Here is a 19,643-nt window from a genome sequence, read left to right as displayed (position 1 = left end):
TTTGTACCACGGTGGTCGCCCGGTCGAGACGATTCCGATGATGTGGTCGCCGATCGATTCTGGAACTCCGGCAATGGCGGCGGCGACGACTGCAACAACAGTGGCAGTGATGAGTGCCGGAGACCGTGGAGTTGACTGGAACTATTCCTGTGCTCTAGATACCATATTGAATATAGGGAAAAAGATTAAGAGAAATCTCCCTCATGTGTTTAGCATACACATAGGGTAGTTTATTTGTAATGTAGGATAAGGGTTAAACCCTAAATACAGAATGGGCTAAGCCCAATTAACAGAAACACACAACTTAACATCTAACAGGGACGAACGACATGAGGAGGAGCGGGGGTGGTAAGAACCGATCCGCCGAGGAGCCAGTCGATGCAAACGACCCCGACCGAGAGCTTCGGGTCCGTGAGACGTGACAGTGTTCTGGTGAGAGGCGGAATGCACGGAGGAAGTGATAGCCGTGGAAGAAGTTCAAGAAACCTGCCTTACCCAGAGTTTCTGAAACACAGAGAAGAAGGAAGGTGTTTCCGATGTGGGGGGCCATTTAGCCTAGGGCACCAGTGTCCGGAGAAGAGTTTACGGGTGGTGATACTGGCCGAAGAGGAAGAAGAGGATGTTGAAGGGGAAGAGGTAGAGTTGGAGCCCCCCTGCATGGAGTTATCGGCGTTCTCGGCCGGTGGGTTGATGCAACCTAAAACATTGAAGTTGCAGGGGAAAGTGGGAGGAAAAGACGTGCTAATATTGGTGAACAGCGGTGCGAGCCACAACTTCGTCAGTAAGAAATTGGTGGAGGAACTAAAGCTCGAAATGGAAGACATTCTTCCATATCACGTAAGCTTAGGGGACGGTCATAAGAAGAAGACCCGAGGATGTTGTCCGAGGGTGGTGGTCGACATGGGGGGAGTTGAGATTGAAGAAAAGTTCTATTTGTTCGAGTTGGGAGGAGTAGACATGATCCTTGGAGTTGAGTGGTTGGCCAAATTGGGGGAGATCACGCTGGATTAGGAGAGATCCACCATGTCGTTCCGACAAGCGGGGAAGAAGATTGTCATAAAAGGGGATCCGACGTTGGAGAGAAGGGTGATTGAACCCGAAAAATTGTTGAAATTGAGTGAGGCCGAGACATGGGCTCTAGTTTGGAGCTTGGAAGGTAGACGAGCGGGACGAGAGGATAGAGAGCGAGGGGATAGAGAGGAAGAGGGGATGACGGTGGAATAGAAGGAGGAAATGGCGAGCGTATTGAAGCAGTATGAGGGGGTATTTAAGGAACCCCGCGGACTGCCTCCTGACAGGGACAAGCGACATCAGATCATTTTAAAAGATGGGGCTGACCCTGTCAACGTATGTCCATACCGCTACCCACATGTCATGAAAGAGGAGATCGAACGCCAGGTGGCAGAAATGTTGCATGTAGGGATTGTTAGACCAAGTATAAGTCTGGTGATTCTCATAAAGAAGAAAGACGGAAGTTGGCGATTCTGCATAGATTACCGAGCGCTCAACCGAGCAACCATCCCCAAAAAGTTTCCCATACCGGTGATCGAAGAGTTGTTGGACAAGCTTAGGGGAGTGAGGTACTTCTCGAAGGTGGATCTCAAAGCCGGCTATCACCAGGTCCGGATGGGAGAGGCGGATATCCAGAAGACGGCGTTCCGGACCCACTTGGGGCATTATGAGTTTCTGGTCATGCTGTTCGGTCTCACCAACGCGCCCGCCACTTTCCAGAGCGCTATGAATGAGCTATTACGACCGTATTTGCGGAAGTTCGTCCTCGTCTTTTTCGACAACATCCTCGTGTACAGCGCAACGTGGGCGGAGCATCTGCAGCAAGTGAACATGGTGCTGGACCGCTTACAAAAACGACAGTGGGTGGCCAACAGGAAGAAGAGTGAATTTGGGAGAACATCGATCGGGTATTTGGGGCATGTTATAACAAGGAGAGGGGTTGAAATGGATGAAGGAAAAGTGAAGGCGGTCGTTGCCTGGGAAGAACCGCAAACGTTGAAAGCTCTAAGAGGTTTTTTGGGCTTAATGGGGTACTACCGATAAAGTTCTTCAAGGAAGTCAATGTGGCTTCATTTCTTTCTAGAATTGTTACAAGTATTTTTTGAACAATTTGAGAATCAGGAATCTTAGTGCTAAGAAGATGTATTTTGTTTGCAATGCTGAGAAGCTTGTTTGCGTAATCATTTATTGTATCCGAATCTTTCATCCTCTGCATCTCAAGTTCTCGAACTAGATTCAAAGCTTGCCTTCCTTTTATTCTCTCACTGCCTTCATACTCTTCCTTCAAAAACTCAGATTTCAAGGTTACTTGGAGTTTTTCTCAAGGTTACTTGATAGCATTTTGAATTGAATCCATGGTTAAAAAAATTATCTCATGTATGTGTATTTTGAATCCATTTAAGTAATGTATATTTAACTTGTCTATTGACTTATATTCTCTTATGATTAATGGGTGCTTGATGTGCAAGTTGAATATCTCTATCAATATCTCTTAAGACGCATAAGTAATGCATGGCAGTGAAACAGTGCAGGAGAAGCTGATAGGAAAACATTTTGCATGTATTTCTTCTTCAAATGCTGAAGATACGACATCAATTGGAGTTAACCACAATGGTCACGACCTCAATCCTCAACTATGTAATCATTTACTCTCTTTTCCTTTTGCGCATTACTTTTCTCTAAAATTGTTGTCTCATGTTTTTATGATGGGCACCTACTGAGGTGGACATGGTTGATGGATATTTTATTGATTTAAATTTGCTGACATCTTTTGCATGTAAATCACACTATAATTTATCTATTTACTATATTTCTGGAGGGACACCTCTCTTTTGGATTGGTGTGGGTGTTGGGCTTTCTGCACGGTTTTCTATGGTGAGAACTAAGAACTATATGCACAACTGTACATTACATGTTTTGATGACTGATTTACTTTTGTTGTATGTTTAATAAATTGTGTTCCGACTCAAGATTAAAGGTGAGTGCCACTTTATTGCTATGCATTGATATAAGCTGGTTCATTCTTTGAGTTCAGGTATAAATGAGTAAGATGTAAGAAATTTTGCTAGTCATTGGTGTAAAGGCTATAATTTGGTGCATACTTTGAGTTCTACTATAAATAGGGGTTTGTATGTTAGAAATTTCACGAGGCATGAATATAAGCTGCTGCATTCTTTGAGTTTTGCCTAAAGGTATAGGGACCATGATTAGTCAGAGGAGTTATTTAAATTTGAGAGATCTTAAGTGAATAGTCAAGACTAGAAAGTAAACACCATGCATCTTTTTTAATTGACTATTATTAGGGGTTGTATGACAGATGAGATCAAAGTTATTGAATTGCAACCCAAAGCATCTAATTGCAAGAATGGAACTCTTAGGTAGGAATGCACCATGTTTGCAATGGCTCATGCAAATTAATTTGATTCGCTTCTAACATTTTTTTTATGAGCTGTCTGAATTTTCCAGATTTAGGACACTTGAAATAAATATACAGTCATGTCTGCTTACCATCTGGCAGAAAGTATTTTCAAACTCCAGGTTTGAGAAACTATTTGGTGATGTGAGGAATCACTTAGTCTTTTACTTCACACATAGATTCAGGCACCTACCATAAAAGCTTGTTATCTAATTTAGAAGTCTCTACTATGAATGGTTTGAGAGTAACTAGAATATGATCTGTTAATAAAACAAATGTAAGTCCCTCAATGTAGGCATGAGTAGAATCTGGTCTGTTAATAAAATAAAGAATATTTTATTCAAGTACCATGTGGTTATTAGTTAAAGTTTAGTTGGAGAAAAGGTCCCATAAATATGTCAAACTGTTGTGAAAAATAAATAAAATAATAATTGGTTAAATTAAAAATGGAAATGTGCGAATCAAGATGAAGTATACATATTAAATGGTTAACGTAAAAGGGAATTAAGCTTGGCCTAGTGGTGTGTGTGGAATGTTGCTTCTGGTTGTTGTGCTGGACTGGGTTTCGAACGTGGTTGAAAAACAAAAGTGTTTTATTGTTGTTTGTGTGACTGGTTAATGTACTAGGGAGTTAAGCTTGGCCTAGGTGTGTGTAGTGTGTTGCTTCTGGGTTTTGTGCTGGACTGGGTTTCGAACCTGGTTGAAAAAAAAGGTGTTTTAATTTTGTTTGTATGACTGGTGTGTCCATTTCGAATCTGGATGGGAACAAAACTGGTTTATTTAACCCAAACTTCTCTTTCTCCATTATCTGGCAACCATTTCCTTTCTAATGAGTATGCGAGAGTTCGATTTTTACAAACACATTAATCTTTGCTGTTATTTCTTACATTTTTAATTTCTTTGAACTATTGTTAGTCTTTCATTCCAAAGACACTGATGTTAAGAATGCTGAGGAGGATGTACAACGGATAACAAGTGGAAAGGACACTTAAAGATTTATACTACCAGGACCGTTACAGGGCTTAAACATGCTCTGTCATTAACTCAGTCTTCACAGCAAAAGACCCAACAGCAGAAATCAAGTGCCACAGAAGATTCACCGATCATTTCTGAAGAGTATTCATCCTCAGAAAGTGAAGCAGTGGATCTGCAGAAAAAAAGAGAGGCCAAGAATGATAATAAGAAGGTGGTGAAGAGGGGAAAAGAGAAGCACGTAAAACTAAAGTCCCTAAGGCGGTTAAGAAAAGAAAGAAAAAGTTGGCTTAAACACGCAAGACCATATAGATAGGAAAGAGAACGAATAATGTCCCGAACATGGAAGAAAGATTCACATGATAAAACAAAAACAATAAAGCAAGTGTGCCTGAAGACATGTCCCAAAGCTTTCTACAACAAGAGATGTTCTGGTTGCCTAATAATTCTTTCTTAATATTTAAGCCTTCAACACGATCTACACCAATAGAACAAGCCCAATCAGGCTAACATTTATTGTTCATATTTAAATACCAGAACGGATGTTTTGTATAATTTAGTTGCGAGTCCTTGACCGAAGTTTCATGATAAACCATGCCTGCTAGAAGAGAAGAAAGTAAGAAACAGATTAACACATAACTAATTACTCAAACCGAGTCATAGCAGATTCTAAACCATGAGATCAAGAAAAAAAAAACGAAAGAGTAAATAAAATTTTAAGGTGAATCCCATACTTGCTTTCAAGTTCAAGTGCATCATTTGAGAACACGAACACAATTCTGTTCTGCATTTCGAATAAACCCCGGCATGTTCCATGATTGATTGCCTGGTAGAAATTTTAGAATGAGTTCATAATAATTGTAAAACGGTATCAACAGAAGAAAACGATTCAGTTATATATACGATTTTGTAGCGGCCACTCACGATTTTAGTGGGGCATTGCTTGCAACCTAGTCTACCGACTAATACAAAATAAGCACATCGTTAGTACTAAAAGCACATTAGCAAATTAGGCATCATTAAACCTATGTCCTATTAATTTTCATTTTATGCTAAAACTTGTCGAGTCAGTAACAATTACATTACCGTGAGCATAATCAGTCTCTAACCACCAGTGAACCGGAGGAAACTCGTCGCAAGACAAAAGAAAAAATATATGCCCAATTAGCAATTCCATCCGTAATCCGTAATTAGAATCAAAGTACTGCTCCATCAAAGGAAAACTACTAGTTCTCCATCAAAGTAGTGCTCCATAGCATCATATAAGAATTAGAATCAAGTCCCTTGCTTGACAAATCGGAGTTGATAAGGCCATCAGGTAAGGTTCAAAATTTTCAGACCTTTTGGTTTATCATGTCCATTGCACGTGCGGTCCCACAAATGAAATCAACTTATGAAGTAAAAAATGAATCTTCTAGACAGCAGTTAATTCACTCTTCTGTTGATGTTTCATAAAAGAATCTTGAGAACTGTTTAGACCATTTATTTCTATGAAACTGCTACCTGATGGTTTCTGAACATTACTCTTATCCATCAGTCCTCTCATTTTAACGACATCTTCCCATCTATTGGAGCCCGCATAAGTATTAGAGGAAAGTACATAGTTACCACTATTAGAAGGATCCAGTTCAAGAAGCTTCTTTGTGGCAATCTCGGCCAAGTGAACATTTCCATGAACCTGAGAAGCGCTCAACAATATCCTCCACACTACCACATCTGGAGTCACAGGCATCTCGTTTATGAATTCATATGCCCTTTGTAAATTTCCAGAGCGACTAAGAAGATCCACAACACATCCATAATGTTTCATTTCTGGTTTCAGTCCATAAACTTCTCCCATACTTTCAAAATATTCCAATCCTTTGTCAACCAATCCAGCATGAGCACAGGCTAGCAATACTCCAACAAAGGCACCATGAGATGGCCAAACACTTTCCTTCAACATCCGTGAAAAATAATCAAGTGCTGAATCTGCAAAGCCATTAACTGCAAAGCCTGAAATGATCGAAGTCCATGACACTGAGTCCCTCTTCGTCATTTCTTTAAATACTTCCAATGCTTTCCCAACTACACCACATTTGCAGTACATATCTATCAAGGCATTTCCAACATAAACATCAGTTTTCACATCATATTTCCGTATGTAGTCATGAACAGCCTCCCCAACATCAAGTGAACCAATATGAGCACATGCAGAAAGCACACTGGCAACCGTTATTTCATCCGGTTTGACCTTAGCTTCCATCATTTCCTTGAAGAGCCTCACTGCCTCCGTAAACCGGCTTGCTTGAGAGTAACCCGTGATCATAGAGGTCCATGAGATCACATCTCTCTGCGGCATAGTGTCAAACAACTCCCGCGCAGCAACCAAGTTTCTTACTTTCCCATAACCCATAATCATGGTGTTCCATGAAACTAAATTTCTCCGTTCCATCCGATCAAAAACTCCATGAGCCAGGTGCACCAAACCGCGCCGTCCATACATGTCAATCAGGGTATTTCCCAAGTAAACATCCATTTCCACTTTATTTTCCTCAATGTAGTCAACCATCGCATCAGCAACACTCCACTCACTCAAAAAAGAGCATGCAAGAACAACCTTCACCATCGTCACAGCATCACCCTTCACATCAGCCACCCGCATTGCTTCGAAAACACCCAACACCTCCCTGAACTTCTTACACTGACCATACCCACAAATCAACGAATTCCAAGAAACCAAGTCCCTCTCAGGCATTTCATCAAACACCTTCCGAGCAAAATCCAGATGACCACAAGAACCATACATATGAATCAGGGCGTTGGAAACAAAGAGATGGGGTTCAAACCCAAGTTTCAAAACGCGGCCATGAAGCGTTGTACCGCGAGAAACATGAGGGACTCGAGCACAGGCCTTGAAGAGAAAAGGGTAAGTAAGGTTGTTACCCAACAGGCCTTGACCGTACATGAGGTTGTACAAGCGAATTGCTTCAATGGGTTGGTCACTGATGGACCAGCCACGGATCATGAGGTTCCAAAATGACAAGGTGGGTCGGTGGATTTGTTGGAAGAGGTGGTGGGCTTTGAGGATGGTTGAGGGGGAAAGTGCGTAGGATTTGAGAAGATTGTAAATGGTGGAAGGGTCTGTTTTGAGATTTGGGTTCACCATGTTTTGTTGATTTATGAACTACACCAAACTTCAAATACCACCTATTTATACTCTTGCCTTCTTCCTTTCTAAACCTCGCCTTGGAGAAACCACGTTACTTCATTTTTAAACTCCAAAATTGTCTGTTTACACAAATTTAGAATGTAATTTTACATTTCTGTCTAAAAGATGAAAAAAAAAGCGCACTAAATGAATTTGTAGGTGCAGAAAACTACAGTTGAAATCCTTAATTAAATTTTTTGGTAGAATATCCCAATGGTGAAAAAGGTAAGAGGTAGAGTGGACTCCAATGCCTCAGTAGAAACCACTGGGAAATTTCTACATACACCTAAGCTACAAAAATATTAAATTTTTATCTTATTGCAGCTATTTAACTATCTTCGTTCGGAGTGCTAAAATTTTAGTGCAGATAGAATAGCATGTTATTTATTGAAAAGATGAGTTATTTTGTCTTTTCACTTTGATTCTATTGACAACTTCCTCCTGACATGCTTGTCCTAAGAAAAAAGACAACAAACTTCCATGTCCTAAACAACACAATTTTTATTCATAAATAATAAATTTTAGTGACGTGAAAAAAATGATAATGGAGTGATTTTTTACATAATCAATGTTGGTGTATATATATGTTTACATTATTTTGTATTAAAATAATGTTTACAAAAGGTATAAGTTTTATGAGCCAATTTTTTATGATATTTTTAATCAATAACAGTTAAACCATTCAATTTTTCGTTTATAAGTATAATTTTATGTTTTAAAACATTAATTCTAATACTTTTTTCAAGTTTTAGTTTTAGATCACATGATATTTTTAAATAAAACAATGGAAGAGGCGTTACTTTATTAAAAATATAAAAAAAAAGTATAGATGTCATTTTATTAAAAATATAAAAGTAAAAGTTTTATTTTAAAATAAAAAAATTGTAAATTTCATTTAACATAAGGTAATTGCAATTTTCCATTAGATTGTATTGCATTTTGGTGATTATCACTTCAATATTTAACATTCTCTTTCAATAACATATTAAGGACTCAGTTCAATATTTTAAGGTGTAAGTGTTAGAATTTATGTGACTCTTCAATAGTTTTTAAATCATAATGACAGTATTAAGGACTCAATTACAGTATTTCAAGTTGTAAGTAAATAACTTTTTTAATAATTACAACAATCAACACGTGCATATTACTACATCATTGAGATTTTCATGTGACAAAATCATGAAAGGGAAGAGGTACAAAAATAAGATCTCATAAAATTTGATTTACTATAACGATTTTCCATGACAACTACATCAGTAGAAACTCGAATTAAGAAAACAAAATTTGAAACTTCAAATTTGTAAATTTCATTTAACATAAGGTAATTGCAATTTTCCATTAGATTGTATTGCATTTTGGTGATTATCACTTCAATATTTAACATTCTCTTTCAATAACATATTAAGGACTCAGTTCAATATTTTAAGGTGTAAGTGTTAGAATTTATGTGACTCTTCAATAGTTTTTAAATCATAATGACAGTATTAAGGACTCAATTACAGTATTTCAAGTTGTAAGTAAATAACTTTTTTAATAATTACAACAATCAACACGTGCATATTACTACATCATTGAGATTTTCATGTGACAAAATCATGAAAGGGAAGAGGTACAAAAATAAGATCTCATAAAATTTGATTTACTATAACGATTTTCCATGACAACTACATCAGTAGAAACTCGAATTAAGAAAACAAAATTTGAAACTTCAAATTTGTAAATTTCATTTAACATAAGGTAATTGCAATTTTCCATTAGATTGTATTGCATTTTGGTGATTATCACTTCAATATTTAACATTCTCTTTCAATAACATATTAAGGACTCAGTTCAATATTTTAAGGTGTAAGTGTTAGAATTTATGTGACTCTTCAATAGTTTTTAAATCATAATGACAGTATTAAGGACTCAATTACAGTATTTCAAGTTGTAAGTAAATAACTTTTTTAATAATTACAACAATCAACACGTGCATATTACTACATCATTGAGATTTTCATGTGACAAAATCATGAAAGGGAAGAGGTACAAAAATAAGATCTCATAAAATTTGATTTACTATAACGATTTTCCATGACAACTACATCAGTAGAAACTCGAATTAAGAAAACAAAATTTGAAACTTCAATAATACTAAACAAAGGAAGAGAATCTATCTTGAAGTTATTGTCCATGACACACTTCCATTCAACTTAATACAAATAGAGTGTAGAAAAAAGCAAATATTACAGATATAACCACTATCTATCTAGTTTTGCGTGATTTAGCCAACTTTTTCTTTCTCTTTTTAACAGCCTTAGGAACTTTAGTTTTACGTGCTTCTCTTTTCTCCTCCTTCACCTTCTTCTTATTATCTTTTCTAGCCTCTTTTTTAGCAGCTTTTTTATCTGCAGGATCCATTGTTTCACTTTCTGAGGATGAATCCTCTTCAGAATCACTTTCGTCATCTTGGTCATCGTCAGATTGAACATCAGCATCATCCTCCAAGTTGTTAGATTTATCATCAGAAATGATAGGTGAATCTTTTATGGCACTTGATTTCTGCTGTTGGCCCTTTTGCTGTGAAGACTGAGTTAAAGACAAGGCATGCTTAAGGCCAGTAATGGTCTGGTAGTATAAATCTTTAGTGTCCTTCCCACTTGTTATCCGTTGTACATCCTCCTCAGCATTCTTAACATCATCAAGTGTCTTTGGAATGAAAGACTGTAACAATAGTTCAACAAATTAAACATGCAAGAAAGAACAGAAAAGATTAATGTGTTTGTAAAACTCAAGCTCACACATACTCTCGTGAAAGAAAATAAGAAAGGGAATGGAGGGTTAAATGATAATAAGAATGAATTTTGTACTCAAGCTAAAAGCATAACGTTCTTAGATGTGGCTCACACATAAATTCAAATATGATATTTGAACAATAATAATATTTAGTTTCTTCACCCATGACCAGAGCTTCTTAGTTTTTTCATTAAGCTTAGCCAACAATTCAGATAAGGATAATAACTATAAAATGAAATTGACATAACAAGGCAAGTTACCTGCACAAATACAGAGTCTGCAATCTCATCCTCTACAGATACATCTCCTCTGGCCAAAATTTTTTGTTGCATCTGGAAATATTTCAAAAACCATTTAAGATCTCTTTGAAGTTGGTCAGTAATCATAAACCACAATATAACAAAGCCAAATACCTCTTCCAAGTAACTATCCACAGCATCATCAGCTATTGATGCATCAACAATAAAATCAAACAATTCTCTTATTGTCATGACCGCTACACCATGCTTTTTAAAGAAATCCTGCAGGTCAAGAAGGTACTTAACCACACTCTTTCCACGTCATCTCGCCTATTAATGAAGTCAACAAGGAATCTATAATTACATCTAACAATTGGAAGTACTTACAGATACATGAACACAATCTTCACGCAGAAAATCTAGGGCATGAGGATGTTCAGGATCGACAGCTTGAGAAACATCAATAATATACAAGTGACCCTGTCAAAAAAAGAACATGTGAATTGAGTATTGGCAGACTGACATTCAACCAATGAAATATATACTGGAGAAGGAATTGTTCACCTCATAATATAGTATATTATATTCACTCAGATCTCCATGTACCAATTTGCATTTCTGATACAGTGTCCGCATTGCAATAATAATCTGAAATAAGAAATACCCAAATGATTTCAACCCAAAGTTTTGGATTTATGGAATAGAAACTAGAAAAACGTGAATGATAATCACTAAATAAATAGAACAGACAAAATTGTGATTTCTAATTAATCTCAACCCCTAATAAAATGCACTCAAAAGAGTGTTTTAAAAAGTGTGTTGCAGGCATGTCTCATCTAGACAAGTAACCTCAGTAGAAACCGTATACTACAGCATCCCAGCATCATAATGTTTAAGACACTCGTTAAAAGGATTCTATGTACAAAACCATGCTAGCATCAGAAGAATACTGTAGTGATTGGACACACCTCAACATATCCTTCCCGCAACTTGTCTAAAGATAAAGCAGCATCTTTAAGACGAGGGGCAGCCCAACCAGATTTTCCTTCAAAAAACAACAAAACCAGAGAATTTAAATAAAATTGTATTTGTATTTATTTTTTCTAACCTAAACTGTAGTCTGCATTAGAGTCTGATGATATATGCCATAGCAAGAAATTGAAATTTCTATGATTGATAACAATAAAAATTTTTAGTGCTGAGGTAACTACAAGTAGTTATACCTTCAATACTAGTATAAAAAAACAAGTAAACTATTCATCACACTTTTCATTCATTCTTCTTTTTTAAATTTTTTTATCAACGGTATACATTTATACACTGATATTCCATATATTCAATGATAGAATAATAGACAATTGAGCAACAGATCACATATAAACAACTAATCACATTGATCACAGTAACATCATACTATATTCTTGAAATTCAGAACAAAAGTAATACCTATAAACTCCATAACCAGAACATGTAGTCGCAGAAGATATGCTGTAGGACACCTAATTCCTGCTGCCTTAAGCCTGCAATCCAAAATAAACAGGGTAAAAGAAAGAAACAGTCCAAGTAAGCATGTAATCAAACTTTTGTTTCTCTTAATTGAGAACGACCAACAGAACAAACCCACAAGCACACAAAGAGGAGCCACTTCAACAGAAAAAGAAAAGGTAGTGCATGCTAAAATTGATGAACAAAACATTGCCTCTTCAGCGCACATTAAAACTTGATACCTTTAAGACAAATACATAGTTCACAAAAAGAATTTTCACCTAAATAAATGACTACACAAGTTCCTGGTAAGTACAAGCCATCATAGAATACATCTAAGGTCCATAGTACTTCAAATCATAACTTACAAAAAAGAGGGCTAAGTAACAATAACCACAATGACGTATTCATTCTCTCTTCAAGTATTCCTCCTTCCCTTGTTATATTAACAGTCTAATTTAGTACATTGTATTGTACTCCTTTTGACCTTGGATATAAGAAAAAAAAAACTAATTCACACTGATTTAAAATGTCAGTAGCTTTGAATTATACTAAACTTATTTAAAAAATAACAATTGTTCCTAACTTACCCTTCCTTATAACTTGATATCAAGAATAAAAGAGAGTCATTGGAAGTAAACATTTCAATTAAATACAGGGGCCTTTTAGAGATAGTTTCGTTAAATAGAGTAAAATTAGTTGAGATTTGTGTATACTCAGGCTGGAGGAAGTACTTTGATTTTTACAAGAATTTTAGAAGAAGTGAAAGAAGTAAGAACAAATGTGAACCTCATAAGATTCCTCATTTCTTTCTCTGCCCATTTTTGTACCATCTTCCTGGGATTATGCTTGCTGTATCCATTTCTAAACCGGAAGTCTCCTTGCACATATCTATCTCTATCCCTGATATCATAAGATCATAGAACGCAGTTCATAAAATAAAATAACTTTGAATCAAGAAACTGTTTGAGGTAAATGTAGCAGAAATATATTACAAGCTGCCTTTTTGCTGTGCATATGTAATGAATAAATTAAAAAAGCATCCATCCAGAAAGTATCAATAATCCCTAGCCCAGAGCTTTTTATATTTCTTCAACAATATATTATATAGGTAAACAGAGAGAATAGACAAAAGCAATACAAGTACACCTGAATACAAATCCTAGTTTTCTCCTTAAAAGAGAGAAAACAAAGGTATGATTGCCTATATAGTTCTTTCTTAACATTTCAGCCTTCAAAACAATTGACAATAACAGAAGAAGCTGAAACAAGATAATATGTGATATACTTACTTAAACACCAAAATAGATGTTTTGTATACTTTTATTGCAACTTCTTGATCACCAGATTTAGTTGCATGATAAACATTTGCCTGTTAGAAAACAACAATGTAAGAAACAGAAAAATGTTGGCTTAACATCACATAATCAATTATCCAAACCATGTTACCGTCTTAGAACCTAAACAGTAAGATTGAGAGAAAAAAAGGAAATAAAAGCTCCTGGCACATCACGTACTTCCTTGCCAGTTGAAATGCATCCATTGATATCATCAAAGACACCTCTGTTCATCATCTTGTATAAAACCATGCGCGTTCTTTGATCAATTGCCTGGAGGAAACTTTAGAGTTACTTGCATAATAATTGTAAAAAAGGAATCAACAAAATAACAAGGCTCAATTTAGGTGCCACATTTCATGAAATCACCATCACTCACCTGTTCAACAGTTGCCCGGTCTGCTTTATCTGTAGTTTTAGTCTTCCCAACGGCACTTTCTCTAACACTTCCACGAATTGCTGTCGTCACAGAGTTTGACATGCCAATATTCATCCTCCCTTCCCACTCCTGCACCACGAACCACCTAATTTAAAACTACAACCAAACAAGCATACCCCACAGAATTCCAAAAAACACCATTCACCACACAACTTTAAATTCAAACTAGTCCATATTAAAGGAACACAAAAGAGCCAATAAAACAGAAGTGAGAAGTCAAGTTCATGCACCATGCTCACAATTTGAAAAAAAAAGATATTATCTTTAATAGATAACAAAATGTCCCCTGTAATGTTTCCAGTGGATAATCAAGAATAACACATTAACCGGCACGAAAACAGCTACAATGAAGTAATCCCGTTAACCCGCTAAACACTGAAAATTTATCCCAAACTTCAAAAAACGAAATCAGAATTTCCCTATGCTAGTATCCTCCTTTGAGAACAATCCTGTTCCTGAGATTGTCAAACACTAAATGTTAGCACATCTTCCAGCCAGTCAAGGTTCAACCTTGACTCACCACATTTAACGAGATAGCCCTTCTGATAAACCCAACCCTCGGTTAAGTAATTAGAATGGTTTGTGATCAGTCATGAAAAAAGAAGATAAAAATCCAAACTTCAACGAACAAACAAATAAAAAAGTTTAGAGCGAAGGGATACCCATTTAGCTATTGACAATTATGAATGAAAAGAAGTAAAAGGGTATCTAAGAAAACCTCCAAGGGTGAAGCTCGAATGTGGTGGGAGTACTTTTGGTTGCGATTGGCGAGAGGCTGAAGAGTTGAGGAATGGAGGTGGTGGCCACCGTGAGCATTGGGGCGCCACGAATTGAGGGAAAAGGATGAGCCTTCATCTTCCTCCTTCGAATACAAACAGTCCAACGCATCACCGATTTCGGAATCCGAATAACTGGAAACCTCTTCATCTTCTTCTTCGTCGTCAACTTCATGTTGTTGTTGTTGTTGTTCTGTGTGAGTATTGAGGTTGTTTTCGACATTGTTGTCCATTAGTGAGTGTGTGACGTTGCTAATCAAGCAAACGGCTTCCTCTGTGCCCGGAGCGGCCATTTGAGGTTTGGAAGTAGAATGACCTACGTACACTCTTTCAATGTGATTCAATATTTCTTTTTAGGATATTTAATATATATCATTGGATATTTCTTTTAGCTAGTATTTTAGGGCCTGGGTTATATTTTTTTATATACTAAACTAATAATAAATATATTTTTAGATAAATTATCGTAGAACAAAATTTATACTGAAAAATATCATCAGATAACTAAAATATATTTTTTGTTTGTAGTAAACAATTTAAATTAAGATGTATAAGTATGTGTGTTATTTTTTTATGATAATAAAACTATTATTATTATTTTTATTATAATTATAAAAGTAAACGTAAATAATTTTTATAATTTTGTTATAAATAGTTTTTATTTATTTTGTTGGTAGTTTTATAATAAAAAAATGGTTAAATTTAAAAAAATCAAATATAAAAAATAATTAAATTTAAAGAAATGAGAATAAATTTAATGAAACAGTTATTTTAATTTAAAAAATATTTTTATTTAGATGATAAAATTAAAAAATAAATATGGATAGTAAATACGAAAGTTCTTTATATGTAGATATGACGATACTTTTATCTATGATAGAAAATTTAAAATTAAATTATTTTAGTGTAAAAATAGAAAAGGATGATTGAAATTTATAACAGCCAACTGGAAAAAAAAGGTATGATATAGTGCAGAAAAAAGTAACCATGTAAATTAAAGGTGAGAAAAATAATAGATTAAATAAAAAATTATTTTATATTAGAATAGATTAAATAAAAATTTATTTTATATTAGAATAAATTAAATAAAAATTAATAATGTATTTTGAATAATTAAAAATTAACTAATTTGTTTTATCTAATCTATTCATTGAGAAGTTTTTACGGATGGATAATCCATTTATAAAATAATATATTTTAAATATTAAAAAATTGTAAAACATATTTTAAAATTTAATTTTGAAATTTTAAATAAAAAATTTAAGGATAATTTGTTTATGAAAAAAAAAGTTATTGGGTTAATTTTGCTAATATTGATGAAGGAATGAAATCTATTTTTAAAATTATGAAAGGATAATTAACAATTAGATAAATGAAATTGATAAATCTATTTTTTTTATATTTTTATAATGAATAAATTTATTTCATAAATAAATTATGTCAATAATATTAATAAATGAATGAATTTAAACAAGTATAAATGTTGTTCTAGCATAAACTCAAATTTTAATGTTATTCATTTTCACTCCAAAATAAAGGATTGGTTTTGGATTTAAATTTCAAAGAGTTTTGATTTCTAGATAATTTGATCGGTCCAATCTTATTTCATGAGGAAAAATCTTACTCTAGAGTTATTTTGCTCGATGAAAATTATTCAGCCATCAAATTCAAGGATTTCCAATAGCAAATCTCGTTCGGAGAATGATAAGGTAATTTCTTATTTAATTTTGCTCAGTGAATTATATTTCAGTCTACTGATATCCTCTTCAGATAATATGTCATAATTAAGATGCATAAAAAGTGTTTGATGGAATGCCTTACAAGATTAGGATTAATGATGTTTCAGAGTTTGAAAAACCACGCCCTTTAATGCTTTCCCTAAACATATGAATATCTCAATATGCTTTCTTCCAGCATAGTGTAAGTGTATATATAGAAAATTTCCTTTGTTCTTGCATTTGTCATGTATACCATCCTCAGAAACGTCATTATCCTGATGAAGCATCGTTCCCAAATGAAGTGAAAATGGGTAGAAAAAAATTGTGAAGCATATTAGATTGTGTTCCTTAAGTTATTATTACATAGTAGTGATATGATATGATATTACACGAGGAGAAAAACCTCCAATAAAGAATATCTTGTAGTGAACAACTCTTTGTTTAAATACATAAATAAACCTCTCAAATTAGCTTACAATAAACTAATTTGTGAAAAAATGTCAGAAAGTGGAATTTAACCAAACAAGAGTGAGCCAAGTGCCAACACTCTAACGATAGAACTTTCTATAGTATATCCCTGAAAGAAAGGGAGGAAGCAACTCATTTTTTCTATGCTTCATTCAGGATTTTTCTTCTGTTTCTTCCTGTTCAGCTTCCTCTGGCTTTGGTGGTTCTTCTTCTTCGGCTGGTTCAGGAGGCGGTGTGGCATTCTTCCTGTTTGCAGCAGCTTGGAGTACATGATGGTAGTTCCCTTTCTCCATGAAAAGCTGTTGGAAATGGTGCCTGCAGTAGAGAACACCGTCTAGGGAAGCATAGGAAGAATGTGTGAGGTGGCAACCTGCATGAGCACACCTAAAGCAAGTCTTGTGATAGCATTCCCCTTCCAGTGTCATCTATTCAGCAAAGCAACAATTTTTTAGCTAGTTCAGTTCAATCAAAATTCTAATCCAGGTGACGAGAAATAGTTTATAAACAAACTAAAGTGTGTCTAAGATATTAATCAAAACACAAATCATTTTGTGGATTTTTCAGCCAGGCAGACCAACCACAACCAGCATCCACATGTTTCAGGCTCAATGCTTTAAGGAAGTGAAGACTATTCTGCCATTGCCTTTGCATCAAACATAGTAATGGAAAAACAAAATCTTATATCAAATTGTTCGGCGAGATATATAGTATTTCAAATTGTTCAGCACTTGAAGGGTTGTGAGATGGTGTTCTGATAGATACTACAAACCTTTTCCAGAGGATAGACTGTTTTTGAGCAAACTGAACATTTGTCTAGAGTTCCACTGAACATGGACGAGAGTCGGTTGGGGGTCTTATTCTGAAAATGAAGATTATTGTTATTGACATGTTAGAAAATCACACAAGAACATTTGAAAGAAAAAAGTTGTGTAGCTCTTTGATGTCGTAAGCTTATTATAATTAAGGTCTTAATGATAATGATGATAGTGACGATGATTTCCAAGTAAATACTCAAACTGGCTACATATGTGTTTAGGCTGGATAGTGAACGTACCATCTCATTTTGTTTTTCAGAAGACCTTGCTGTGCCGCAATTACAATCATGAAAAAACGCATAGCATGTTAGCCAAGCCAATAGAAAATTACAGGTGCAAATGAATTTGCACTTACTGAGATTCTGGCTAAAATATGCGCTGAACAGAAGATGGTAGCATGTTACCTGTCTGAAAGTTCTTGCTGAAATTGCCAGATTCCTTGAAAAGCTGTTCAAAGTGTGGCTTGCAGTAGAGGACACCGTCCATTGAAGAGTATGTGCTCATCTGACCAAAATATAATTGCACCATTGGCACCAAAGTTAAGAACAAGTTTAAACTGCACAAATTATTTTTTCTTGAATCAAGTCATATCAATATCAAACTACAAGCTTGGCCATTTATGTCATTACAGATTTCAAATTCTAGCACCAGGATTCCATGATCAAAACTAGTCATGCAATTCAATAATGCCATGTACTTCATTACATGTAATTAGCAAAGTATTTGCATTATTCTATTCTATATGATTTTGATGAAAAAATTGCATTGTAGGTATTTGGTTAAGCAGGTTTTATATTAAAAAGAATTGGCATACAAGTATATAAGCAGCACTCTATTATTTGAGTAAGGAGATATGAAACTTCTCAACAGATATATCCCTATAGATGGTGAGTCAGTTTCTCCAGCAAAGATTAACCAATTACATGGTTACCAGAAAAAAACTATTGAATGCATATTCAAACACAATGACTAACACTAGAAGAATGAGAGAAAATAACAAACATATTCAGAAAACATGATTATGGCAACAAAAGAACTGAAGATGAAGAAAAAATGGTGTGGAAGAAGTATTATATACCGTGAGGTATCCCTTGCAGTGACTGCATCGGAAGCAGTTCTTATGGTAAGGTGTACCTTCAAGAGTTAACAAGTCAACCACATAAACAGTCTTATCACAAGCCTTGCATTTATCAAGAGTTCCTGTGAATGACATTTTGGCTTTCCTCCTCAAGAATGATGCAAAACAAGGCTCGGGAATTTTCTGGCTGGTGTTTCTGTTTTTCCCTTAATCCAAGATCAGAGGATTAAAGAGAAGTTCAACAAGAGAGAACAGCACACATTACCTTGCACCTCAGACAAATGAGGATTGAATAAAGTCTTTGATATGTATTAGCAAAGTAATTTAAATCAGATTATAACGTATTTGATTGCTATGGTAAATGGTTGGCAAGTGATTAGAGACCTCAAAATATTAAGCAAAGGATGGGAAATCCTTGCCGTAATTTGTGGATGTAAAACCTTATTGTGTGGAGTGAAAAACGATGACCATTTCAACAACATATACAAAAAAAATAAAAATAACCCTCATTCCAACTATTCTTGAATTTAACTTTTTCACATTTAACTAGCCAAAGAAAGAAAATTTTCATATTTAAGATGCTGAAAAAAGTTACATCCAGAATAATCCAAAACAAAAAATTAAATCCACAGAAAGCAGTTATATTTTTAGAATCTGATAAGTTAAGAGAACTTTGCATTCCTTGTAAGAAAAAAAAATCTTTTTTTCTCTCATAAATCTCACTCTGATGGTCTCCAACAATTTGAACCTTGTCACGTTCGTTCTGTAAAGCTGTTTATGGTAAAAAAATCTGTCAAGCTTTTATTTTAAGTAATGGCTAAACCAAATTATATTAGTCTCCGTAAGGGTCATGTCTTCATCTTATTTTATTGCGGTTTTAATAGTCTCAATTATTCTTTTTAAATTTTTTATATATACGGTTGA

At 34.9% G+C, this 19,643-nt stretch overlaps 3 protein-coding genes and 1 pseudogene across 38 annotated transcripts in view; 1 reads left to right on the top strand and 3 right to left on the bottom strand.

The window, feature by feature from the left end:
* The window catches only part of LOC108327225 (myosin-1), a 57,098-nt gene extending 52,144 nt beyond the window's left edge, over positions 1 to 4,954 (top strand). For 27 of the 31 annotated variants that reach the window (XR_008247401.1, XR_008247394.1, XR_008247407.1 and 24 more), the window contains 2 exons: positions 2,539 to 2,649; positions 4,343 to 4,954. The gene's annotated coding sequence lies outside the window, so the exon portion shown is untranslated. Of the gene's footprint in view, positions 1 to 2,530; positions 2,887 to 4,342 lie in introns of all 31 variants that reach the window. The other 4 variants (XR_008247416.1, XR_008247404.1, XM_052873943.1 and 1 more) reach the window with 2 other exon arrangements.
* On the bottom strand, positions 4,711 to 7,707 carry LOC108327684 (pentatricopeptide repeat-containing protein At2g22410, mitochondrial). 6 transcript variants are annotated; one of them, XR_008247391.1, is made up of 4 exons: positions 5,486 to 7,706; positions 5,324 to 5,361; positions 5,134 to 5,225; positions 4,711 to 5,000 (listed from the first exon to the last, which is right to left on the bottom strand). XR_008247391.1 is itself a non-coding variant. In XM_052873940.1 (3 exons), exons 1-2 carry the CDS (start codon positions 7,545 to 7,547, stop codon positions 5,155 to 5,157), a joined length of 1,611 nt encoding a protein of 536 aa, XP_052729900.1. In that variant the 5' UTR covers positions 7,548 to 7,707; the 3' UTR covers positions 4,711 to 5,000; positions 5,134 to 5,154. The 6 variants fall into 6 exon arrangements, 2 of the variants coding, with proteins under 2 accessions (XP_052729900.1, XP_052729899.1); XR_008247392.1 differs by having other exon boundaries at positions 4,711 to 4,997; XR_008247389.1 differs by lacking the exon at positions 5,324 to 5,361.
* A 1,983-nt stretch (positions 7,708 to 9,690) lies between these two features.
* On the bottom strand, positions 9,691 to 14,976 carry LOC108327683 (uncharacterized). The gene is made up of 12 exons (XM_017561368.2): positions 14,583 to 14,976; positions 13,805 to 13,933; positions 13,606 to 13,698; positions 13,381 to 13,460; positions 12,878 to 12,991; positions 12,050 to 12,123; positions 11,572 to 11,648; positions 11,168 to 11,251; positions 10,991 to 11,083; positions 10,778 to 10,885; positions 10,625 to 10,696; positions 9,691 to 10,292 (listed from the first exon to the last, which is right to left on the bottom strand). The coding sequence occupies exons 1-12, from the start codon at positions 14,931 to 14,933 to the stop codon at positions 9,834 to 9,836; spliced, it is 1,734 nt and encodes a 577-aa protein (XP_017416857.1). The 5' UTR covers positions 14,934 to 14,976; the 3' UTR covers positions 9,691 to 9,833.
* Positions 14,977 to 16,906: 1,930 nt separating this feature from the next.
* On the bottom strand, positions 16,907 to 18,990 carry LOC108328674 (LIM domain-containing protein PLIM2c-like; annotated as a pseudogene).
* Positions 18,991 to 19,643: the final 653 nt, after the last annotated feature.

The sequence above is a fragment of the Vigna angularis genome, chromosome 2 (assembly GCF_016808095.1).
Source record: "Vigna angularis cultivar LongXiaoDou No.4 chromosome 2, ASM1680809v1, whole genome shotgun sequence".
Lineage (NCBI taxonomy): Eukaryota > Viridiplantae > Streptophyta > Magnoliopsida > Fabales > Fabaceae > Vigna > Vigna angularis.
The sequence above is the reverse complement of the archived record's forward strand: the minus strand, read 5'-3'. Positions and strand labels throughout refer to the sequence as shown.